The sequence below is a fragment of the Brienomyrus brachyistius genome, unplaced genomic scaffold (assembly GCF_023856365.1).
Source record: "Brienomyrus brachyistius isolate T26 unplaced genomic scaffold, BBRACH_0.4 scaffold38, whole genome shotgun sequence".
NCBI classification, from domain to species: domain Eukaryota; kingdom Metazoa; phylum Chordata; class Actinopteri; order Osteoglossiformes; family Mormyridae; genus Brienomyrus; species Brienomyrus brachyistius.
Genome location: NW_026042313.1, coordinates 284,383 through 310,196, shown reverse-complemented (window position 1 = coordinate 310,196; position 25,814 = coordinate 284,383). Strand labels below are relative to the sequence as shown.

The following is a 25,814-nucleotide window of genomic DNA, read 5'->3' as shown; positions in this document are numbered from 1 at the left end:
AATACGCACGTAGCGTAATACAACTCATTAGCCAGTTTCAACGTACGTACTATTACACTAATGTTAAGCGGACAGTGGGAGTAGTTTCCATAGAAACAACGTAAATATTCTTTACCGTTTGCAGCACAGCAAACTCTACGCATGAAAATGGCACTGAGGTGAGCAGTTTGTTAGCTCTCCAAAATTTCCTTTTATTCTTCAAATTATATTATGCAACTTTGATTATTTTCTCTTTTATACTATACTAATGTAGTACATGTCGATAAAATTATTGCATGTTTTTAATGTCATTAAAACTTGTGGTCTTTATTTTTATTGGAGGTGTTCTTATATCGAAGTGATGATGATAGACAGCTATTTGGTTAGTAAAATCTTCCCAAACTTCAAAAACTGTCACTGATCCCTAAAACGGCGGTGTAATTTGCCGGGGTGTCCACGATAAAATATGCGGAACGGTGGGAGATTGGTTATGCGAACGGAAATCCGGCACTAAACAATACAGACAGTTTTCTTTTTAATACGGCGCGAACCCGTAATAAACGGGACGGTAGGCACCGCCCGCCCCCCCCCTGAGCACTGAGCGCTGAGCGCGGACGGTACCGGTACACTGACCGGGGGCTGGGAACCCTTACGGTAATGGATGGTAAAATGTTTACTTAAAATGTTTAAGTAATTTGGGGCATTGCTTTCGTAATAAGGTAAATGCTTCAAGACTATTACATTTTTAAAAAAACAATGTTGCACAGAACTAAAAAAATACTCTTAGTTTTATCAGTGTTAACACAGTTCTCAGTAGCATTCATCTGGGTTTTCACTTGTGGAGGGCTGTTGTTTCCTATTCCATGTTAGTTATAATCGCTAGCACAGTTTTTTTCTATAAACCCCACAATTTCCATTTCCATTTTCCAAACCGCTTATCTTACTGGGTCTCGGGGTGTCCGGAGCCTATCCCGAAAGCAATAAACCCCACAATTATTCATTATAATCCATCCATCCATCCATTCATCCATTTTCCAAACCGCTTATCCTACGGAAGCAATAAACCCCACAATTATTCATTATAATCATGGGCGTAAATCGCGGGGGGGGACGGAGGGAACATGCCCCCCCCCCCCCCAATAAATTATTTTAAAAAACGCACTCTCTATTGTGAAAAATATATGTATGTATACCTAAAATAATTGTTTAGGTAGAAAATAAAACAAACGCAAACAATGCCTTTAGAAACAGTTGCGCCCCCCCCCTTCCTCACAGTGGTTTGGCCCGCTGCCTGCTTTCCCAGTTCATCTCACCTACTCTACACACACGAGTCAGGTGTGTGGCTGCGGCTCTATTAATGTTGAACTCCAATAATTAGAGTATTTTATTTAATTTAAATAAAGCGATTATCTTTAATGTAGTTAATGCAGACTCATTCATAAATTAGTTTCGGCAAAAATGCTGATTACCGATGTAATTTTCCATGAATCAGATATATTAGCGATTAAAATATTACTTATTTAGTTAACGTTCGCTTGTTTACAATAACTTGTTCCATAGTGCACTGCAACTAACGCGCCAGAGCCGTTTCCAATGCATGGTTTTATTTGTGACGACTTGGCATAATGGGGCGGCATGGTGGTGCAGTGGTTAGCACTGTTGCCTCACACCTCTGGGACCCAGGTTCGAGTCTCCGCCTGGGTCACATGTGTGTGGAGTTTGCATGTTCTCCCCATGTCATCGTGGGGTTTCCTCCGGGTACTCCGGTTTCCCCCCACAGTCCAAAAACATGCTGAGGCTAATTGGAGTCGCTAAATTGCCCATAGGTGTGCCTGTGTGAGTGAATGGTGTGTGAGTGTGCCCTGCGATGGGCTGGCCCCCCATCCTGGGTTGTTCCCAGCCTCGTGCCCATTGCTTCCGGGATAGGCTCCGGACCCCCCGCGACCCGATAGGATAAGCGGTTTGGAAAATGGATGGATGGATGGACTTGGCATAATATTAACTTAACATTAACGGCCACAGTTAGCATATTGTTTAGCTGTGCATTTACTAAATGAGCACTGTGCTACGTCCGAACTGACCCCACTGTATTTTTTTGTATAATCAGTTTCTATTCTGTTCTTAAGTGTCTTAATTAATTTTAAATACAAATTTAAACCTTTTTTAATTCCTTGTTTTTATTGTTGTGATTATTTTATGATAGTTTTACTTTCTTTATGTAAAGCACTTTTAATTACCATTGTGTATAAAATGGCTACAGCATAAATAAACTCGCCTTGCCTTACAGTGTCATAAACTAGATAAAATGACAGAGAAAAGGAAAATGGACATAGGAACATTTTTCAGTGCATCTAAACGCCAAGTAACTACGAAAAGTTCACATATTATGGCAATTTGGCTTTAAGAATGGGTGCTTATCATACCTGTCAAGTTTTGGATTTGAAAATAAGGGAAATTTTCCGGCGCCCGCCGCGAGCAGTCCCACCACCCCAACCAAGCTGCAGTATCCCTTACATTTTAAGACAGGCGACAAGAAAGCTAATCACCACTTGTCAACCACTTATAAACTACAACTGGCTTTATGCACAGCTGCACTACTTCCTGAACTTCAAAGGCAGCTCCTTTGTTTCCTGTCTGCCATTATTGGACAAACTAATTAATCCAGGTGATCAGTTTGTCCAATAATGGCAGACAGGAAACAAAGGAGCCTTCGTTTTTCCTGTTGAGTATTTTCGTGCAATAGCAGAGTCCGGGAACATGTCAGCTACACACTTGTTGAAGTCATCATGGAAGGAGAAAGGAATGTTGTTTTTGGCACACAGTATTGCCATTTTTACCTCTGCACTTGTGACCTGGTCTGCCTCAGTGGCATTTCTCGTCACGAATGCTGACATCGCCTGGGCATGTTTTTGTGCCTTTAGCCCGCGCTTGTGCTTGGCGGATTTGTCATGCTGGCAACATCATTCCTTCCCCCGTGTGCGATGCTAAAGTCGCAGTTACACATTTTACAAAACGCGTGACTGCCCCCCACCCTGCTCTTCTTCAGAAAAATTAATTCGTTGTCCCATTGATCGCGGTATTTACACGAGGGTTTTGGTTTTTTGGCAGGAGTGCCTTCCTTCTCTGTCCTGGCGTCCATCATCTGTCTGTTTTCTTCTTTTTTTCCCATGTTTTTTTCCCGCGTAGTAGGCTACTGCAGGTGGTAGTTATCGCGAGGCTAGTGACAGAGCTCAGATTTTGGGGGGGGTAACGCTTTTTTTTTTTAATAACGCAGGTTAAAATACGGGACATTTACGGGAAAATACTAATACGGGAGGACGGCGGGAAAGAAGGGTAAATTACGGGACTTTCCCGGCCAAAACGGGATACTTGACAGGTATGATTCTATGGCAAATGCCAATCGAGCTCCATGGTGCTGGGCAGTGAGCACAGGGCCCATTAGAGGATGTTGGACCCTCAAGCCAACCTCATGAAGTCCAAACAATCAGAAACATTCACACCAGTGGCTTGATGAAGGTCATTTTGTAGGGCTCCAGCAGTGTTCATCCTGTTCCTCCTTGCACAAAGGAGCAGATCCCGGTCCTGCTGATGGGTTAAGGACCTTCTATGATCCTGTCCACCTCTCCTAGAGTAACTGCCTGTCTCCTGGGATCTCCTCCATACCCTTGAGACTGTGCTGGGAGACACAGCAAACTTTCTGGCAATGGCACGTATTGATGTGCCATCCTGGAGGAGTTGGACTACCTGTGCAACCTCTGTAGGGTCCAGGTATCGCCTCATGCTACCAGTAGTGACACTGACCGTCGCCAAATGCAAAACTAGTGAAAAAACCGTCAGAAAAAATGCCAGTGGCCTCCACCTGTTAAACCATTCCTGTTTTGGGGGTCGTCCCATTGTTACCCCTCTAGTTCACCTGTTCATAATTTCATTAACACCAAAGCAGCTGAAACTGATTAATCACCCCCTCCGCTACTTAACTGACCAGATCAATATCCCAGAAGTTTAAAAGACTTGATGCTATACTCTAATTAAAAAGTGTTCCTTAAATTTTTTTGAGCAGTGTATAATCGTAGCATCACTTCCCTTGTCTTAAACTCCACACACCTAGACTTGTAACCCAACATCCTATTGGCCTTTTTTATTGCTTCCCCACACTGGCGAAAGTGGGACATAGAAGCATCAAGATACACATCGAGATCTTTCTCATAATCAGCTACCTTTATTTCAGTGGAACCCATAAAATACAAGTACTTTATATTTCTGCTCTCTGCATGATTATCTTACATGTATCTACTGTATGTTAAATTTCATCTGACAGGTATCAGCGCAGTCGCTAATTAAATCCAGATCCCGTTGTAGCCTCTCCGCTGCTAGATCAATATCTGCTACGCCACCCACCCTGGTGTCGTCTGCAAATGTAGCCAGTTTACTGTATGTATTGCTGTCAATATCATTAATGTAAATTAGGAACAGTACTGGTCCTAAAATTGAACCCTACAGTACCCCACTATGAACACAGACCCACTGTCATGCCCGGCTCATACGATCGTTGTGTGCCACGCCCCCTGATTATCCACGTGTTCTTCCCCTATCATGCCTAGCTGTACCTTGTCGTTTTGCCATGTCTTTTGTCTATATCAGTCCACATCTTGCCCTGTCCGATGTCCGTCATTGATGTTAGTGCTGTTGTCATGTCCCGTTCTGCCCATAGCCGTCTTCCCCCTAATAAAACCCCAGTTTTCCCCGTATTCTACCTCCCTGCTTCGTCCTTCCCTGCCTCCTTCCTGCCAGCCTGCCCGTCCGCACCCGCAAACTCTGATACCCACAATATAATAATATTGTGTACAGTACATACTGTAATCAATGCAGAGGTAACATCCCTTCTCCAAATTCAAGTTGCCAGTTATGTTTACTGTAGGTCCCAGGGGAAGGGGCTGCACTAAACCAGTATTTCAATTGATTACGAAAAACCTTAGTGCTTAATTAGCAATCACCGATGGTTGCAGCGGAATTTCTGAAGAGAACCGTCAAACGAGAACAACGTTTATCCAAAATGGGAAATTTATGACGCTTTCACAAACTAGATAATATGAAAAAGAGAAAACTTTATTTTAAGTATGCAATGTCAGGAGAAGATTCAACTCCGACCTCCAGCAGAGCTTCTCCCATGTCCTGGAGGACGCAGGGGACATTGAGTCCGAATGGGCCTTGTTCCATGCCTCCGTTGTGGAGGCGGCTGACTGGAGCTGTGGTCGTAAGGTGGTCGGTGCCTGTTGTGGCGGCATTCCCCGAACCTGCTGGTGGACAGCGGTGATGAAATGATGGAATGCGGCTTCGGCGGTCGTCGAGGCAAAAACTCAGGTGTGGGAGGAGTTTAGCGAGGCCATGGAAAATGACTTCGGGGTGGGGGGTGTAAATGAGGTTACGTACTGGGCATGCTGTTGTGGGCAGATGGGTTTCCTCCTTGGTGGCCATCAGGGACTAACGAGGTGAAGCGTATTGTATGATGCGGGGGTGCGCAGGCACTACGCAGCAGCTGAAGTGTTTTCTGGGTCTGCTCATGTCCTGCGCACGAAACCAGCTGCCTGTCCCCGCATCATAACACTCCACCTTGTTAGTTACCCTAAACCCATCGTGGCCGCCCATCACAAATAGGAGGTCGTCCACCACTGCGATGCCAAATTCACTGCGCGGTGTGGACATGGGGGCCACAGCATGCCAGCGGTTTGTGGTAGGGTCATAGACCTCCATGGTCTGCAGGTGATCAGACCTGTTGATACCGCCCACCTGAGAGATGCCAAAGATTCATTATCACTTGCTTGCCAAAAGGATGGGCAAACATCAACTTTCCCAAAGTCATGAACTCTTAAGCAATTTTCACCCTATGAAAGCAGGCTCCTTAGAACCTCCCATTGTCTATAAATGACACAAGCTTATATACACATGTCAACCTATATGCAATGAAAACATGGATTTGGGCAACAGAAAACTTGTATGATTCGGTGAAAACTGTGAGCCATCAAAAATGACTCCTTATGCTAATATATTTTGCTTTTTTATTGTTATTACTTAAAACGAACACTTGAAGCTAATCAGACACTGAAAAAAACAACAATCTGACCAATTATATCTAGAACTAGAGAAAATAATTAATAAAAAATCTAAACTTTACAGCCCGAGCTAGTAGCAGAGACCCCCAGCAGATCCATTTATAACCCAGAAATGAATGCAGGGAGGCTAAAGAGGGTAGCATATATGTTTTTATGTGTATTAAGATAAGCCTTTGCAGCAGGTATTTCTGGCATTTAACTGTTATGTTTGGTTTAAATGCATCACAATGAAAGACACAGCAGCAAAGACAAAAAAACCATGAGTCTTACAGGTAAAATGTGAGATTTGACACAGAAAGGAATCACTCACCGCATAGATCTTCCCTTTATACGCCGTGACTCCAAGGCTGTGACGGGGAGTGCTCATTGGAGTGATCAAGCTCCATTCGTTAGTGAGTGGGTCAAAGCACTCCACTGTAGAAAGGCTCTCTGTTCCACTGTGGCCCCCACAGATGTATATCTATGAAAAACAATTTAACTGTGAACACCGTTATACTGTATATGACTGGGGTTTGGAGGTTACAGATGAAGTTCATTGTGACTCAAAAATAAAAGTATGTGCTATGCATAGTGTATGACAGGGTTCCCCAGTTCCGGTCCTGGCGGAACACAGTTTGCAGATTTCCCTTCTCAAACACACCATAATCAGCTAATTTTCAGGTTTAGTATGGCTGTTTGAAAAGGGAAATCTGCAAAGAGTTTTCAATTCTGCTCCCCTAGGAACAGAATAAAGGAAACCTGACATGGGAACACCATTTCATCTATCTCACAAGTCTTGGATATGACACCACAGCACTACCCAATATGCCCCTAATGGAGACCAATAATGCATTTATCCAAATGAACTAAATGAATTATCCAAAAAAACTCAGTAATCTGAAGAGAAAGAGAACTCATGACTGTGTAAAATACTCAATTTCAAGGGGAAGATGAGGGTAAACACAGTCAGACGCCCTCCCATTACCCTACCTTGCCATTCAGGGTGGTGGCACTGGCATCGCTTCTCCTCTCATTCATGGGCTCGATCTGGGTCCATTCGTTGGTTACTGGGTTGTACCGCTCTACTTTATTGAGGGGCCTGAAAACAATATGGCCACCCATGGCGTAGATGAACCCATCGAGCACAACCACACTAACATTACAGCGATGCCAGTGCATGGGGGCCATCTGCTGCCATTCTCGTGTTATCGGGTCATATCTGCGCACGGAATTAATGAAGTGTTGGCCATCAAACCCCCCAATGCAGTACACAAATCCATTATGGTACACCATGCCATGACCAGCTAAGTTGCTCTGCTCCTCCTGCGTGATATCCACCCAGCGGTCGGCCCGTGTGTCATACGCATCAATGCAGTTAGTAGTGCCCATGTTCCATCCACCGACAGCCAGCAAAACGTCAGAGGGCAAGCGTGGGCGGATCAGCGGGTTCTCAAAGTCAGAGAGTGGACTTTCATCATCAAGATCATAGATGACCTTCATGACATCACTGATAATTCGCCTGCACGCCGCATTGGCCTTCACTAGATCGTTTTTTTTGACGATCTTCATGAAATATTCTGGATCCATACGAGCCATGCGAACCTACACAGGAAACAAGAATGAGAGAATTCCCATGAGTTCCTTAGTGCTTTCTGTGAATCTCTGGAGATGAGCAATTCCTAACATTAAGGATACAGCAGGAAGTGCAAATTTTAATTTCTTTAGCTGTAGCCATTTACATAGAAAGTCTCAGATGTGTCAGCTAACACTTATTTCATGTAAGACATTTGAGTGTGTTGTTTTCCATTATTTGTTACACTCTCCTCCCAGGTGTAATACCTGGAAGCCTTGGTTGTAGACTCATGGGACATGAAAATGGAGGTTCAGTCTCTAGCTACAGTAATAAGGACTTCACTCAATGAGCATTCTATTGTTATATACACAAGTCAATGAGAACATAGTATAACTATACTCACCTTGGGCAACAGAACTGAAATGTGGGCCTCTCGGGTGGCAGGATCGTGCTCGATCCACCGGAGGATGGCGTGAAACACCACATCCTCTTCTCTGACATTCAGTTCATCCCGCTCCATGATGTCACAAAGTTCTTCGAGCGTGAGTTCTAGGAACTCGTTTGAGTTGATGGCAACCTCCTTGAAGTTCTTCAGGAGGAATTTCAATGCAGACTGGTGCAGCTCCTTGAGGCAGTAGACATCTCCGATTTTGACAAGCCCAACACAGTTGTCAAGGCAGAGATGCTCATGCAGGAAGTCACAGCAGCGCTGCACGATGCCCAGGACACTGAGATAATCAGCAGCTGCCAGGAGGTTCTCCACATTGTCAGATGTGATGACCACAGAGTACGTGTAGGCGTACTCGATGACCTGCCTCAATGTTTCAGGGGAAATGCCTGGGAGTTGGTACTCCCGCTTTCCTGAATCACTCCAGCCGGTGGTGAACAGAGCCCTGAAAACAATCCAGAAGTGACTCAGCTAATAAATATGGGTTTTGCAGGCAAAGTTAAATAAGGGGTTTTCTAAATCTTCTGAACCAGGGACCCCCAAATGGAAATAAACCAGAGATAAGGACGCCCCGCTACAGATGATCACATAGGCATCTAAGAACTAGGGACCAGGGGCTTTAACTCTTATTTTTCCAACATTAGCTCCCTCTATAATATTTTTCACTTGGGCTGGTGGGCAAGTGCCCCGGAATACTTTGTTTTTGCCTGATGGACATGGTCCCCTTTTTATATATTTATACCATTATTATTATTATTATTATTATTATATGTTAAACGTTAAGGTGGTACTGTATACTTAAAAATATTTCTGATCAGCACTGACCTACATTAACATAATTTAATATAATATATATTAATATAAACTTTCTGTCATCCTAGAGCCTTATTGCCAAGGAGAAGTCATTGCTAACGAGAGAAAAAAACGGACTCCTTGCTGTTTTGGCATCGTCATATATGAGCCACAGCAACTTACTGGAAGTAGGAGCTACAGCCACACAGAATCACTCTATGGGCGTTGAACTGAACACCGTCTGCGATGAGGACCACGTCACAAAGCTGTCCTGCGAGCCGAAGCTTGTTGAACACTTCGAAAGCCGGGGACATCAGTACTCGCTCCATGTCGTGTGCCATCATTATTCAAAAATGTGGATGTCTCGTCTCTTTCTCCTTTTTATACCACTCGAAATGACGTGTTCTAATACGCAAAAACCGCACTTTTGCGTCACAGTGTTCTAAGATACCGTAACGTTTATTTTTAAATCTATATTTGAGATTCGAAATTGATTGGGGGGGAAAATATTTTCTATGCGCAATCAGCTGTACAAGAAGAACAAGTTAAATGTTTTTAACATCACTTTTGGAAAATGTATACCGTGCTTATCTTAGCATTTACGTTTTGTATTATGTGTGAATTGTCAAATCACGAATTCCCGAAATAAATAAAATAGTTCCTTAATTAATAAAAAAATGTTTTCATATTTTTTCTCCTCGGCTACGTTTCTAAAAATGAAAAACAAAAAAGGTCCTTTACATGACTGTCAGGAACGAGGCTAAAGTTCGTATCTTATTCCCTAGTTTCCACCTTAAACATAAGCCACTGAGCAACAAATGTCCACAGGACATTATTTTATGGGCTAAATCTGGTCGGCCCGTTGTGGCCTTTATTTAGAACAAAAATGGTCCTTGAAAATTGGGCTGCGTAGTCCGTCTGTTTTGGTCCACATTTAGCACAAGACGGACGTATTTTTCGGACCGCAAATATCCCCAATACAGTCATGAAAACATATTGCAGCAAGTGTGGAATTATCACAATGATTATTGTGCTGTGTACAGTACACTTCACCCAAATCCTGAACACTATTGCATATAATCGATTATATATTATAGAGCAGTTATGTTACAATCAAGGTACAGTGTGCAATATCACTCCATGAGCTATTGACCATTTTCCTGTTTTATGATCTTTTCTTGAGAAATCGTTTTTTTTTTTTGTTTTTTTTTTGTAATTCCTGACTTCTGCCGACTAACTTTAGTTTAATATATTTCCGTGCAGGTTTTTAAGTTTGTTTTCCTGCAGCTTCACGGCACCCATCGTTCTTGCGCACCCCCACACAGATGGACGAGTTAAGTTAGAAGTGGATGGGAGTAGCGGCAGGACAGATATTCCGAGGGCACCCATTGAACGATGTAAGTAATTATTATTTCTCGTTAGAATTCTCACTTAACACAGAATGTTGTGTTTGGCTGAAGTTTAAACAGTCGAGCTGAATTGTGGCAAGATAAGCTGAAGCTGTTCGCGTCCGTCGCTAATGCTCGCGCCATGACTAGCCAGCACATAGTGAAATGGCGAATGGATTTGGCGACATTTTCCGTTTGAATTGAGCACAGAGACGTAGGTGGTGTTTTATTTGTGGCCCTGCTTTTACAGTGGACGTGTAGCAAAGTGAAGTTGGGATCAGCTTGCGTCTTTTGCAGCTAACATCACACTCGATATAGCCTAGCTGCAGTGTATGGTGGAATCGTCATTTTGGGTGTACAAAACGCAAGAGCGCACGAGTGTTTTATATATTTATATATATATAAACAATTCTACTCTGGCTGAGTTTTTTTTATTATTATTATTTTTCATGCTATACTATATACAAACGTTGTACAAGTACATCTTAGGATATAGTTCACTGTGACAATATAAATGGTAGGAGAGAACTGAAACAGCAACGACTGTGTTTATGTAATTATTTAGGTCTGTGTATAATATCTTACTGTATCTAAAATCCCAAAGTAAATTAATTATTTTTACCCACCCACACACACACAAGACATATTAAGGATTGTACATTAACATATTTTATCGTAAAAAAAACTGTTGTCCGAACCATACTGAATTTAACTGGATATAGATATATACACACACAAACAAACATAATAACTAACATATACAGTACAGGCCAAAAGTTTGGACACACCTTCTCATTCATTGTGTTGTCTTTATTTTCATGACCATTTACATTGGTAGATTCTCACTGAAGGCATCAAAACTATGAATGAACACATGTGGAGTTACGTACTTAACAAAAAAAAGTGGCATAACTGAAAACATGTTTTATATTCTAGTTTCTTCAAAATAGCCACCCTTTGCTCTGATTACTGCTTTGCACACTTGCTAAACACCTCTGGGAACTCCTTCAAGACTGTTGGAAAACCATTTCAGGTGACTACCTCTTGAAGCTCATCGGGAGAATGCCAAGAGTGTGAAAAGCAGTAATTAAAAAAGGTCACCTCCAGCTTCTTTAAGTCATCACTCAATGGCTCATCAAATGATTTGTGAGAGAAGTGCCGCTTTGTAGATCTCTGTCTTTTCTGCTGTAGAACAGCCTCTACGTTCATGTCCTCACACATATCCTTGGCTGACATTTGTGCAGATGCAAAGCCTGTTGCCCTGTACTTGCGGAGACCTCTCTCTGTCTTTTTGAGGAGATTGCCCGCTACATCCACATGCATGTTGGGAGACTGCATGAGCTTGCTCACATGGTGGGTTTGGTTCAGGATGTCACACCACACCACTGTACAAATGCTGAATCTGTCTGATCCCACCTCCTCCTCAATGACTGACTGCAAGTGCCTTTCTGGACACGGTTAATATGCTCTTGCATTATGGGATCAAACCTTGCCATGAGTTCAACTTCTTTTAGAAAATTGCCATTTGATGGAGAAAACAATGTTTCTGTGTGTCCCCTTAGTGCTTAATTTCTGATTGCGAGAGACTGAATGATAGCAGTGAGACGAGTCAGCGCCGCTCTCCATCTTATTTTCTCAGCCTGCAGAAGTGCCATCTCTTGTTTGTTAATTGTTTCACCATTTTTAATCCTCACTACCAGCTCTTTCCTTGCTTTCATGGAGTTATGGTGTTCAGGACTATTGTCACGTGAGGTGAGAAGAGAACTGGCATGCTTCCAATCTATCAGCCCAGAACTTGTTAAACGGATGTGTCTTTTAGAAAACAAAAAAAAGCAAAAAAGGCTGTTGTTTTTCTCAGAATATACTAGCCAGCTTTTAGGCATCTTTTCACCGCTAACTAGTGTTTTCTTAAAATACTGCTGGTGGCAACTTCTTCCATCACCCTCATTTCTAGGAAAAACAAAGTCAGGTGCTACCTTACTTGGTCCTTTGCAAAACCAGCGGTATTCGAATGCTGTCAGTGATATCTGAAGGCCAGTTTGCAGGTTCTGTAGGCATGGGCTTATCCTCAGGGGGTTCAGCTCCAGGCATTTCTATGAGCATACATTTGCATTAGCATACACAAGTTATTTTGAATACACAGCATTCATGGTGGCGGAACAGTCTTTGCAAAATATTTTGCCACACACACACTCAGGCAACGCACAATCACACCTGAAGTGGCTGCTATTGGCTCTTCATCCTCGGGATCAGACATTTGTGGAGACACATATGTGGCTGAGGAGGTGGACGGCTCCTCATCTTGGGCGGTGGCAGTGGCAGAGGGTGCTCCAAAATGTTTCAGAAGTGCCCCTGAATAGAAACCCACTATAAAACTCTGATACATGCATGCATCATTTTCATGTTTAAAACAAACATATGATTTTGCCCAATTTATCAAATATTCAGAATTATATGTATAACAAGCATTTAATTGAATAGTCTATCACAACATCGCTGTTTGGAAGCAATGCATTACTCTGTAATTACACTAAGGTGACTTTCCTAAATAATGCAGCCTTATAGTGTAAGGGATTTTTTTTGCTAAGTCAGCTAGACTACAACAGAATTCTGTCGTCCGGTTTTCGCATAAGATAGTATGCAAACGGCTAACAAACAGCCATTATAATTCGTCATACACTGAGAATAGGACACAAATCAAAAGTACTTGTCCATCTTCCATCTGTGTTAATTTTGCACTCCAATATCAACACCCATCCCCCAGCCCGAGAGTCTGGTGCTTTTGTGTTTGTTTCTTTGTTTTTATTTTGCTTTATTTTGCGTGCTGGTTATTTGACGCCACTCCAGCCAGCCGGAGAATCCCCCGCCGCCCCGCCCATCCTCTCTCCTCTCCGCCCCTCCCCTCTCCTCCCTGTGTGGCAGGCAGCAGGCACACCCCACAAATGGAGGGCACCCTCACTCCCCACAATAGGGCAATATAAAACCAGTCAGTGCCCATGAAATCCCAAAAATGCGCTGGCATGATGTCGGGGCAGCATGGGAGTGCAAAAAAATATATATATTTTTTTGCCGATTCATGAGAATAGGACACAAATCAAAAGTACTTGTCCGTCTTCCATCTGTGTTAATTTTGCACTCCAATATCAACACCCATCCCCCAACCCGAGAGTCTGGTGCTTTTGTGTTTGTTTCTTCCGTGTTTTTGGGTTACACGATCAATCTCGTCCCCCACCTGCAAATTTTATTTGTTCAGACCAAATGTGCCAACTTGAGTGAGGATTGATAGTTTGATCAATGAAGCCATGCATCTCCAGGTAATGGGGGCACATTACCTGCATTGTGAGGGATTGTCAGTTAGGGCACTACGGCCATGTGGCGCGTTTCCCTGAGGGTGATCCGGGTCGCAGGATCCTCATTGCTGAGGACCCAAGCGGCTGGACCAGGCCAAGGGGACGCCCACGTACATGTAACACCTACTGTAGCTGTGGCAGATGGATGGCCGATGGATTGGTAGAACTGGACCGTGTATTTGCCTGGGGGATCGCCGGCCAGGATCCCGAGGAGATTCGCTGTGTGGTGGTTGACTTCATACATACAGATTCAATTTTATATCTTACATGAAATGCAAAACACAACAATAATCCTGATGTAGTTTTCTGAAAATCTGTAACAATAGAGTGAAGGAACTGATCAAAGGCTGGGTTACTCATATATGGTATGATGAATATAATTAAGTGTTTGTTTAACCCTTTAGCTAAAAAACACACACACAAATTCCATAGCACAGCTGATTATATATATATTTTATATTTTAATCATCCAGCGATATTGTTTAATGTTGTTTCGTTGTTCACATTTCGTGGTGTGTCAACAATGATCAATGAAAAACAAATTAAATTGTTGTTATTCCAGTCCTCCTGCCTGTCGTCTGCCTCAGTCTGTCTGTGGCTGAAGGAGCACAGATGCCCTCCCCAGCTTCCAGATGTCTCTGTATGGTAAAGTGCAGCAGTGTCTATTGGTATCATGGTCTCAGAAAAGAACAGCAGAAAATGACAGGAACAAATGTCCATCATCTGATACTCGGACTCCTGGTGACAGACAAGTAGTCTCTTCCCGCCTCCCAGCCCAGCATTCACCAAATAGCTATAGAGACACTGTTGCATATGCATGAGCTCCCACATAATTATTAGACTGAACATGTTTCCTTTGTGTGGTTACATTGCAGCATTCTTAGAAAACTAAGAAAGTATCCCAGTGTTCTGTAAGCACTATACATTTTAGGGAAAGAATTTGAGGGGGGGTGTACTTGAGGTTACCCACCAGGCAGGTGGGTTTATCTCCTCCTGGGTGGCCATGGGACTACCGAGGTGCAGCGTGCTGTACGATGCGGGGGTGCGCAGGCACTACGCAGCAGCTGAAGTCTCTGTTGGCTCTGCTCATGTCCTGGGCGCTAAACCAGCTGCCTGTCCCCGCATCGTAACACTCCACCTTGGTTGTAACCCAGACGTCATCAGAGCCGCCCATCACAAACAGGAGGTCATCCACCACTGCGATGCCAAAACGGCCTCGTGCCGTGAACATGGGGGCCACAGCACGCCAGTGGTTCATCGCAGGGTCATAGGCCTGGACGCTCTGCAGGTAATGTGACCCGTTGGAACCGCCCACCGGGGAGACACCAAAAGCAAGTGATCACTCAGGTACCAAAAGGATAAGCAAATATCAGCTTTACCAAAGTCACAAACTTTTCAGGAATTTTAGTCCTATGAAAGCAGGCTTCCATTGTCTCACAAGCTTATAACTCATTTGTGTTAAAGACACGTGAACCTAACTGTACCAAAGACAGGGATTAGGGTGGAGGGAAAACCAGCAGAATTAGGGGAAAATCATGAGCCTTCAAAAAAGACTCCTTATGCTCATATATTTTGCTTTTATTATTATTATTACTAAAAATGCCATTTGTAGTTAAACAGACTCTGACAAAAACAACAATTATGTCTGGAACTGGAGAATATAAAACTGTGATCAGAAATCGAAACTTTACTACCCGAGCTTGTAGCAGAGTCCCCCAACATATTCGTTTATAACCCAGAAATGAATGCAGGGAGGCTAAAGAGGGTGGTATATATTTTGTACATGCATTCAGATAAGCCTTCACAGTGAGTTATTCTGACAGTGAACATTTTGTTTGGTTTAAGGGAATCACAATCCATGACAGTAGCAAAGACAGATAGGTAAAACTTGAAACTTGTCACCTATGGTTCAAGGTGCAAGAAAGGAGTCACTCACCACATAAATTTTCCCGTGATAAGCAGCGACCCTAAGGCCACGTGGGCGAGTGCTCATGAGAGCGATTATGGTCCATTCGCCAGTGAGTGGGTCATAGCACTCCACAGTAGCATGTGTATCAGCTCCATTGTAGCCGCCACAGATATATATCTAAGAAAACCAATTCAAAAGTGATGAGTGTCATGATGTACATGATTGAGATGGAGATCCAGAAAGTACAGGGTCGTAGTGAAGCTGGAGCCGACCACAGGAAGCACATGGCACAAGGTAGGAGATTTACAGATAAAGTTCACCGTGACACAAACATAGAAGAATGTGCAATGGATAGTGTAGGACAGGGTTCCCCAATTTCCGTACTAGCGGGCCAGAATCCAATGAGCTACAGAGCTGCACAATGCCCAGGATGTTCAGCTGATCGGCGGCCGCCAGGAGGTTCTCCACGTTGTCAGTCATGACGAGCACAGAGTACGCGTAGGCGTACTCTATGATCTGCTGCATCGTATCTGGGGAAACGCCTGGGAAGTGGTAGTCCCGTTTTCCTGAATCCTTCCAGTCACCGGTTAACAGAGCCCTGAAGGACAGTACAGATGTGAGTCATTTAATTAAAAATAGGGTTTGCAGACAAAGTTAACAAGGGATTTTCTAATTCTTAAGTTAAGGAACCTCCACTACAGATAAGCACATATGTACTTAAGAACTAGGAACCAGGACAGAAAGGGCTTTAATATTTTTTTTTTTTGCGGCAGTGGGTCCCCATTAAATTTTTCACTTGGATCTGTGGGCAGTCCCCTGCAATATTAGTTTGCCTTTGAATGACGTGGTCCCATTTCAATATTTTTATACTACTACTATAATAATAATAATTATTATACTAATAATTTTAAGTATTATTTTTATTATCATTATATGTCCAAAGTTAAGGTGGTTCACTTAATAACTAGCTCAGAAATATTTCTTATTAGCCCTGTACTCTAATTTAACACAATTATGCATTTATGAAACTTTCTGTCATCACAGACGCTCATTGCCGGGGACAAATCATTGCTAAAGAAACAAAACTAACATTGAATGTAAGAAAACAATATATGTGATGTTTAGTAAATTCATTTGAGTTAAAATACCATTCTTTTCATGAATGGTACATGGAGCAGACGTATTGCATGGTGCTCTGTAAAATTGTGTTAAAATTTGTAACACCGATGTTTAAAGGGACTTTAAGGGACTAGTTCATATGTATGCACGGAGCGTATTTTGTGACAAATGTTTTATCACCTTTGGAAAAAGAAATAAAGTACATGTATAATTAAAAGGTTTTAGATTTTTCCTATAGGCTTTTCCTTTGAGTAAAAAAAAGCAGTGAAAACGGGCTTTCAGGTAATTTACCTGGAAAAATAAAGTTTAAATAAATGAAATAAATGCTCTAATAGTACACGTAAGTTAGTGGTTTATTTATTGTTAGTTACTGTAATGTTGTGCTGCTTTATTTGTTTAATCGTCTAGTCTGTGAGGAAGGCATTCAAGTACGAATTGCAATGTATTTTGTACATGACAATAAACTCTTAATCCTTGGAATAAATGTATTTGATCTTTTTCCTGGCAACTCTCTTTTTATACAGGGCCATTATATACAATAGTAAATTTTTTTCACTGCTGAGAGTTTGTACCAGGACTTGGTTATTGTAAATTTAATGTGCATGCAGGTGTTATTTGTATAGATTCATCTACACCCTTCTGGCAGTGCTGCTATCGCAGTCAGGTCTCGCACACTTCGAGCAGTAGTTTATACTCCACCCCTGCAGCCGCCGGCAGATGGCGCTCCACGTCCCGTCAGCTGCACACAGACCTAAGTCCAAGTCGTTAGTCCAACGCACCCATAGTCTTGTGATGACATGTGATTGAGAAAATGTCATCAGGTGGCTGTTTAGCGGTTCAGAGGATTAGCTGGACTTGATTTTGATTGAATGACACCTGGAGGAAGTTTTAAGGGTAGAGGACCTTGTTTAGAAGCAAGAAGGGGAGAGAGACGGCGGGGTTGTTTCGTGAGGCAGGGACGGTGTTGGATGCTCAGTTGACAAGAAAGGATGTTTTGTGCCATGTTGGATTGACTTTCGGATGGAGTGACCAGCGAGGGACGTGTGGAAAGACTTTGTGTGCGTTTTCGGTGGGCTTTTGGGACGCAGATACCCACAGACTGATCTACGGACATACGGGATGGTCTTGGCGGCTACTGGACAGAGGGAAGTTCGGTGGTTGTTTTAATCTTAGATCCTGTGAGTGTGTGTGTGTGTGAGAGAGAGAGAGAGAGAGAGAGAGGGGGGATTAGGGAGGTATATTTACTATGGTTTAGCGTGGAAAGTGGGTGGCTTATTGGGAGTGTTTTATGTATTGAGCATTTATTTATGCATAATAACGAGGTATGTTAAAGTCTAACCTATCCCTGCTTTAGACCTTTTGGGGGGTGTGCAACACTGCATGATGGTGGGTGGCGCTAGCTGCTGGCTTGGTGCTCCGTAGGTTAGATAGCATAACTCGTATTCCTGCCTGCATTCACTTAAACCTGGTATCTTTTATGAACAGTATATTTAGTAAAGAATAAAGGAAAGTGTATTTGTTACCGTGTTCTGTGTGGGTTTTTGTGAGGAATCTGGGGGGGACGACCTGACCGGTTAAAAGAGGCGGTGGCAGCGTAAGGAAATTGCTGTGACATTACAGTCTATTGGGTGGGTGGTAACGGTGACTCTTAGCATCTTGCGAAGACTTCAAAGGTAAACCTTACAACGAGAACACGTGTGTACTTTTCTAGGCGTGCTTCCAGAACAATCCCATAAGACGTTGCTTAAGGGACAGCTTGACTGCGGAATGAAAGAATGTGGTGTTCTCTGTAAATACAACACTGCAGGAAAGCTTCACAATCAGGATTGAGGAGAGCCTAAAAATGAGACGCAATTTGAATAATCTAACCGTAAATTAGATTTTCGCTGATCGGGTGCAGGATCCCGCCTCCCCAGCTTGTAGTATCACAGCTTTTTATTTGTATGCATACGTTCTTTAAAATGCCTGGTGCGTATGTCATTGATTTTTGGGATGAGCAATGCCACAATAGCCGAAAGATTGTGTTACTGTTATAACGTAAAAGAATTTACAATGTGCGTTGATTACCTCATTAGTACTATTCCAGGGTGCTTTCTTAGGGAAAATATATTAAACTTGTATGAAATGAACCTGCAGTGTCAACTCAACCTTATCAACCAAAGTTTTGTTATACCGCGACAAGGCTGAAGTTGTCTTCTAATTCTCCAGCTTCTTCGCAGGATCCGTGCCTCCTTAAAAGGGGATGCCGTTTCGACCGAATCCACTAGAGGGCGCTGCTAAATTGAAGGCTCCATAAATGTATTCCTTATGTCTGAAATTTGTTCTTTTAAATTAAATTTGGAATCTGAGCTGTGTATTTGATTTCTCAGATATTATTTGAAGATACGTCACTACAATTTTCAGTTTAATTCCCTCTGAAATTGGAAGTCTTTCATTAAGATGTACTGCACAAGCTGCAGTTTCTGTAACTTGTCGGATTTAAGGTACCGCAGTTTAAATGGACTTCATATTCGTTCACTTACATTTTGCCCAGACTACCTCAAGTTCGACAAGATACCCCGATAAGCCAGTAACTCCGCTTCGTAGTACAGGCCGCTGTTCTCGTCTAGCTCCATTTATTTTTGTTCCTTGTTATCCCAGTGTAGTCTTCAGAGTTAGTGGTTTGTGTTTTCTAGGGTCAGTGCCTGGTAATTGTTCCAATCGTTGCTCGTTGTCCTGCACCCTCTGTGATTGGTCGATTGTCTGATGTCCCACACTTTGATCCTCTTATTAGCCCAGTTGGCTTGTTTAACTGCCTGCCTCTGCTCAGTTGTTTACTCGGTCATTGTGTGTTCATGTTGCTGTGTGTTTTATAATCCTGCTTCCTCTGTTATACCTCGTCTGTGTATATGTATGTGTGTGCGCCGAGACACATTAGGGGATGATGAGGTTCAATATTTATTAACTTCAGCTCCGGGTCTAACGCACACACACTCAACTTCACTGTGTTGCCGCCTTCGACTTCCCGCCTGTGCTGCCATAACTATATGCTACTACTGCCCTCTCGTGGTTGAATCCAAGCTATTACAGTATCTATGTATGTGTGTATTTATATGTATGTATATATAATATAGTGTGTGTGTGCAGGAATATTTCAAAGACAAGTCTGGTGGTACCTGAAGCACAGCCGTCTCTGTGTTGCACAGTTGGTTTCAGTATCCAAATGTCCCTTCAATTACAGTACGTGCTTCATTCTGATAACGCAAGATATTTTGAATGATACGGTTTGTTCTTTATAAATGTATATAATTTTATTTCAGTATTTCATTAAACAGTATGATTGAGTGAAAGGACCAAAACATATATTGACCAGTTCTTGTCTTTTTATCAATCTTGGAGGGACGTCCAGTTCTTGGTGACTCTGCGGTGTGTTTCATGGTATCTAAGGCCGTGGAAACTTGCCCTTCCTGCTGACACACCTTTCTGCAATATGATCCTTTTCATGTTTTTTTTTTAAGCTTTCTGTGAAATATGACTTTTGGTGTAAGATACAACTGAGTAAAGGTCATGAGAGAACCTACCTGGACAGCTGAGCTTTATTTGGGGTTAATCAGTCACTTAACTGATGGCAGGTGTGTCCCCAAAAAGCCTGAATGCTGTAATTAAATCAAAAGGTGCTCCAACATAATATTAGTTTATGGGTGTGCGCACTTAGCTAGCTTATGTACTTTTCTTGTTTAAAATTTTTTCCCCCCAAACACATTTTTGTTTTTCGGTTGAATTGTATAGATTTTAGGTCACGTTAAAAGTGGAAAAAGTTTTGAAATGACTTGTGGTCAATTTTTTTTTTTTTTACATCATGAAAACCTGGCATGTTAACAGGGATGTGTAAATTTTTTATCTCCACTGTACCAGGGCATAACAATGTGGAACAACTAAAATAACCAATCAGCACAGGACAACAAGAAGCAGACGGCGTAACAAGGACCGAAAGTAAGAAACCTTAAACACTAAGGGTTAATAACGCTAGAGAAGACTTGGAATAAGAGTCTAAGCAGAACAAAGTTAGACAAGCAGGTTACACCTTAAACAGGGACACAAAGAGAGACAAAAGATACTAAGGAAACCAAAAACCAATAAAACTTTGAGGTGAACTCATGACTGGAGGGGTTTAGCCTCTAAGCCATGTACTCAACCCACTGAGCGACACCTGCTGATCAAAAGGACACAAGACACACAGGACAGGTTCGGACAGGTACTGGCGCAAACGTTTAATTGTCTGGTAAAATTTAACTTCATAGAGGTTTAGGAACTGAAGTGGTGTCCATTTAGCCATCCAACAAGATATCAGTAACTTTTTGGAGAACAGAAAAAATTCTTGTTAGTTTTTGTTTTACTTTTTTTTCTGAGCATTTTACTACACTTTCTAGCCACATAAATAGCTTTAAACATTTTCTTTGACTGCCTACGACTTTTCTTCAGTACTGTGTATGCGTCTACATGCATTTCCTCAGACAGAAAAATGACCTGGAACATGTCGTCCTTGGTTAAATTTGAGGCATTTCTGTATGCGATTAGCAGGTAATCTGGGTGTTTAATGTCATTGCATGCTTGTTGATTTTGACTCCACTCTTCTTTGTACACATTATTCTCACAAATAGAACATGACAGCTGTACAGCCAAAGGATTTATAGCATCTGTTTTACCCTGAGACACATGGGGCTCTGAGGCTCACAGCTGGGACTCAAAATGCTAAATGAGAATCACTGAATATTTACTACCACATGTATGTATGATGCCCTTATTCTTTTAAAAGTTGCACAATTTCATTTTCGTAAATACATTAATAAAACAAACCTGAGCAATTTCATAATAGGAAATAAATGCTTTTGCATGATTATTTGTCCAGCTATGGACATTCAGTGGCACCCCCAGAAAATATAGATTTAGATCCTTCCCTGAAGACACCCACAGCGTGAGGACCAGTAATATTACTTTTAAGGAGGAAAAGTTGCAACTACTTGAAGCTAGTCCATAGCCATACTAACAACTGAAGCTTACTTTATGTTCCTCATTGGAGTTGGTACGTTCCAACGGTCTCTTCTGCAAGCTCAGTCAGTGATGCAAACAAGAGATGTGATTAGTGCGGATATTTCTGGATGTTTGGCGCAGATTATGGTTGAGTTTCGATACAGAGAACTGTCTATACAGCATGCCAGTTACTGATGGAAGAAATCACTGAGCCATTTCTCCAGTTTATTTTAGGAACCTTGGTTCCTGTTTCTGACCTGTGTGTTCCTAGTTTGCATGTTCTCTCTCTCACGCACGGATCTGGCAGTTCTAGATTCCACCTACAGGCCAAAGACATACAGTGAGGCTGATGGGTATCTCCAAAGTGCCTGGAGGGTGGTTTGCCCCATGATGGTCCCGGGTGAACCCAGCTTTGTGCCCTGTGTTACCTGATAGACTCTAGTCCAGTCTGTAGTGCTGCACTGTATTCCGTGGTAGGAAGGAAGAAGTGGGGTTTGGTTAGGCTTCAGAAATATTGCATAGAGGTTATAAAAAAACGCAGCCTTGCACAGATGGCACAGAAGGGTGCAGGGGCATGTCAGATGAGCCGTGGTACCTCCTCAATGCCAGTTCTAGTGACCAGTTATCAAGCCCAGTCAAGCGGGCAGAGAGGAAATGATTCTTATTCCTCCATAAAAGTTGGTGCTCTCCTCCATGCATGGATGGATGGATGATTGCAGGAGCCCGACCATGACCTGTAGCAGCAGCGTTTGTCACCACTCAAATCACACGTTTGCCTGTGGCCCCCTGTTGGCCAGAAGCAGTTACTACACTAAATATTATGTATACACATTCCATCCATCCATCCATCCATTTTCCAAACCGCTTATCCTACTGGGTCGCGGGAGGTCCGGAGCCTATCCCGGAAGCAATGGGTTATTCTGTTTCTTTTCTTCTCTCTGTTTGCCCCTGTCTCCCGACCTGTCTACCCCCTACTGTGATGTTTGTGTACATGTATGGTCGGTTGATGGCCTGTTTTTCGCTGGTACTCGTGACTAGTGACATGGTATATTGCAACAGCAATAAAGGGTTTTCATCATCATCATCATCGTCATCACTTTCGTTTTACTGTAATATTTTATGGGTTTTTTGTTATTTCAGTCTTAGTTATGATAATCTATCTTTTTATATATTTTGTTTTTCCCAGAAGCTGGTGAAAAAAATATTTTGATGCGCATATGTACAGTGTATGTTAGTATATGACATGTAAAATTCCCGGATGGAGTAATGATTAATGATATATACATGTAGACTAAATGAAAATGGAAAAATGGAAATTATATAACGGGGACATATGTGCTGTAAGTGAAAATGTAAATGTTTTATGAAACAGGCCTGGGGGCTGAAGCTAATTCAGTGGTAAAGACATGAGCTCGTCTCTTGGAGGTCGACGTGAGGAGGTCTGCACTGGAAAAGACCACACTGAGTGAGTGTACCCTTATTGGTAACTGAAGGGTAACAGCGGGAAGCTGTTACCCTTCAGTCAACTTCACTATCCAATGTTGTGTCAATAGTCATGATCAGCAAGGAACATTCTTAGATATTAAAGTCGTTTACTCTGGTATTTGCGCTCTGGCTGTGAATGCAGCAGGTGTCCACAGTGTAACAGGCAGGCAGGTACACAGACAGACTGACTGGCAAGCAGATAGATAGACAGACAGATGAAGAGGCAGGCAGGCAAGCAGGTAGAGAAATAGAGAGACAGGAAGGCAGATAGACAGGCAGGCAGACAGACAGGCAGGTAGATAGACATGTCTATGAGGGCAGAATGAGGCTGTGCGACCCTGATAAATACTCCTGCTTCCTGTGAGGTTTTATGTATTTCCTCTCCAGGACCAAACAGCTGTCTCCCTTCCTCCATCTCTGAGCTACAGGATGGTATGTGTCACCTAACCTCTGCACACTGCACGCAGTGATTTGCAGTGATTTGCATATGCCATAGGATGCTTGGCCCTTTGCCTCCTTCCTGATCCAAACTTCTAGGGTCTCCATGGGTAACCAGCATCCTGATGCCATGAAGAGGGTGTTGAGGAAGAGGAGAAGCTTCATGGTGTAGTAATACCAGCCACATTTAAATCAACATGTAGGAAAAAAAATCACCTGAGCTGCAAAACACATAGCAATCCAGTGGGGGCGCTGTTTGGCTCATTGAGTTTGGATGCTATGTCTATGATGGGAAGGTCACCTGTTCAATGTCACTACTGGGCCCCTCCGTAAGGCCCTTAACCCACCGTTACTCCAGGCACTGTTTGGCCCTGCTTTCTCAAAAATGTCGCTTTTTATGAAATTGTCTGTTAAATCTAACATTCATTTAATTGATAGAAATGTGCATCACTGGTGAAAGGTAAGCAAGTACTTAACAGTGATAAATTCAGTGTCTTACTTTTAACAGGGTTCTAAATACATATATAAAGCAAGCTGTGATTGGAAAGCAGTTCATACCCAAAATGGTACAATGGCCAAAAAAATCCTGAGTTACTAGTCCTTAAAACAGACCCAGTCTTAGACTTGAACTCTCAACAAAGACACTGTGCTTTCTGTGAACTTTCCGAGGGAACCCTGGGCTTTGAGTTAAAGCCAGCGGTTCATTTTCAAATAATGCCAGATAAAAATAAATTCCCCCATGCCCACTGGCGCCCTGCTCCTCAATCACATCAATGCAGTGTAACGGCAGTAAGCTTTATTACAGTGTTGGCGTTGTGATGGGAAGCATACTCAAACTGCAGAATCATGTGTATGCTCCCCCACCCCCACACACAAAAACCACCCCCTGCCCTCCAAAGTATTTACTACTCAGCAACCCAAAAAGGCCAACCTCAGACAGCAGACATATCACTCAATACTGACTCTGAAGGCAAGAAGGGCCACGAGAGAGGTGAGTGGACTTTCCTTTCTGTTGCAGTGGCGAAGAACGTGCTGTAACATCTGTGTGATTTGGCTACGCTGAGCAGTAGGTTGCTTCCAGGTTCAAAATTTCTGAGACAGCAGTACCCAGGAACAATTTGAGGAGACACTGGGAACGACCAGAAACCAGCCAGGTAAAGGGCGGAAGCGACATTCTAATGGCAGAGATGACCGTCAACTTATCCGACAGGTTCTCATGAATCGTAGGAAGACATCAAGTAACCTTCAAAAGGAACGGGAAACAGTGTTTGTGTGTGTATCACTAATGTGCCAATATGAGAGAGTACAGTGTGAAAATAGAGCAAGAGGTAATACATTAAATTCTAGATTTTTTTTGTCTTCAAAATCAATAAAAAAGACATTGAAAGTCATTATTGTCAATTATCTGTCCGTCAAATAGTATCTCATCACAAGCCTTTTAAAGGCAAATCCTCATTTTTTTCTAATTTCTTATGTGTGCTGATTAATGGTGGGTCAGGAGGACAGCGGCAGTGAGCTTCATGTGATTACCGTACATCTCAGATCTCAGAGTGAGGAGAACAGAGGGACAATTTTCCTCCAGTGATATGAAGTCACAGCACAAACTCTTGGTGTGAAAGGTGACCGTCGAGGGGTGTGCTGCTGTGCACCTCAGTGGGTCAAGATGCTATGCCTGTGATCAGAAGGTTGCTGGTTCAACTCTCACTGCTGGCAAAATGACTTCACCCTTAACCCCATACTGCTCAGGGACGGGCTGCCCTTGCTAACTCAGAAAAAGCTGTTATTTTGTATAAAATAATTTGCTACGTAAATTAAGATGCCCTTTTACTTCACTGGAACATCGCATGAACATTCATGTCTTACTGTGTAATCTTACTGGGACAGCTAAGTACAGCTACACAAGCTACAAAGCTACTGTACACATATAACAGCAAGTATTACCTAATTAACAGTTACTAAGGTGTTCACTAACATTTACGTATACGGCTTTAAATTATACCTTACTGGTTAAAATATTTGTTGATTTATTACAGTTAAGTGACGCCTTGATCCGGAAGCACAAAAAATGCTTTCTCTCACAAACTTTTTTATCAACAAATATCAGAAGTTTGTCACTTAATCGAGTTTCTAAGACCATCTTTTACTGCACCTGTCTATGTATGATGTATTAGACTAGCACAAAATAATTATGAAGCTTATAAATAGAAATGAAAATTCCTATGAAACCGGAAACA

The 25,814-nt window shown here is 42.5% G+C and overlaps 1 protein-coding gene and 1 long non-coding RNA gene across 5 annotated transcripts; one reads left to right on the top strand and one right to left on the bottom strand.

The window, feature by feature from the left end:
• The first annotated feature begins 106 nt into the window (after positions 1 to 106).
• Positions 107 to 24,080, top strand: LOC125722361 (uncharacterized). The gene is made up of 6 exons (XR_007386333.1): positions 107 to 158; positions 8,971 to 9,999; positions 10,145 to 10,278; positions 20,542 to 20,619; positions 23,030 to 23,122; positions 23,530 to 24,080. It is a non-coding gene; the product is annotated as an uncharacterized LOC125722361 (long non-coding RNA).
• Positions 5,065 to 9,210, bottom strand: LOC125722341 (kelch-like protein 10). 4 transcript variants are annotated; one of them, XR_007386313.1, is made up of 6 exons: positions 9,065 to 9,210; positions 8,045 to 8,534; positions 7,059 to 7,670; positions 6,400 to 6,549; positions 5,410 to 5,766; positions 5,065 to 5,276 (listed from the first exon to the last, which is right to left on the bottom strand). XR_007386313.1 is itself a non-coding variant. In XM_048998489.1 (5 exons), the coding sequence occupies exons 1-5, from the start codon at positions 9,208 to 9,210 to the stop codon at positions 5,461 to 5,463; spliced, it is 1,704 nt and encodes a 567-aa protein (XP_048854446.1). In that variant the 3' UTR covers positions 5,065 to 5,460. The 4 variants fall into 4 exon arrangements, 2 of the variants coding, with proteins under 2 accessions (XP_048854446.1, XP_048854447.1); XR_007386314.1 differs by having other exon boundaries at positions 5,065 to 5,273; XM_048998489.1 differs by having other exon boundaries at positions 5,065 to 5,766.
• Positions 24,081 to 25,814: the final 1,734 nt, after the last annotated feature.

What these genes read in the sequence shown, in the direction of transcription:
- LOC125722341 (XM_048998489.1), bottom strand. Translation starts at nt 9,210, where the DNA reads ATGGAGCGAGTACTGATGTCCCCGGCTTTCGAAGTGTTCAACAAGCTT. An exon ending in TTTCAGTTCTGTTGCCCAAG is followed by an intron (nt 7,671 to 8,044) that starts GTGAGTATAGTT and finishes TTTCCTGTGTAG; the next exon opens with GTTCGCATGGCTCGTATGGA. An exon ending in ATAAAGGGAAGATCTATGCG is followed by an intron (nt 5,767 to 6,399) that starts GTGAGTGATTCC and finishes GGCATCTCTCAG; the next exon opens with GTGGGCGGTATCAACAGGTC.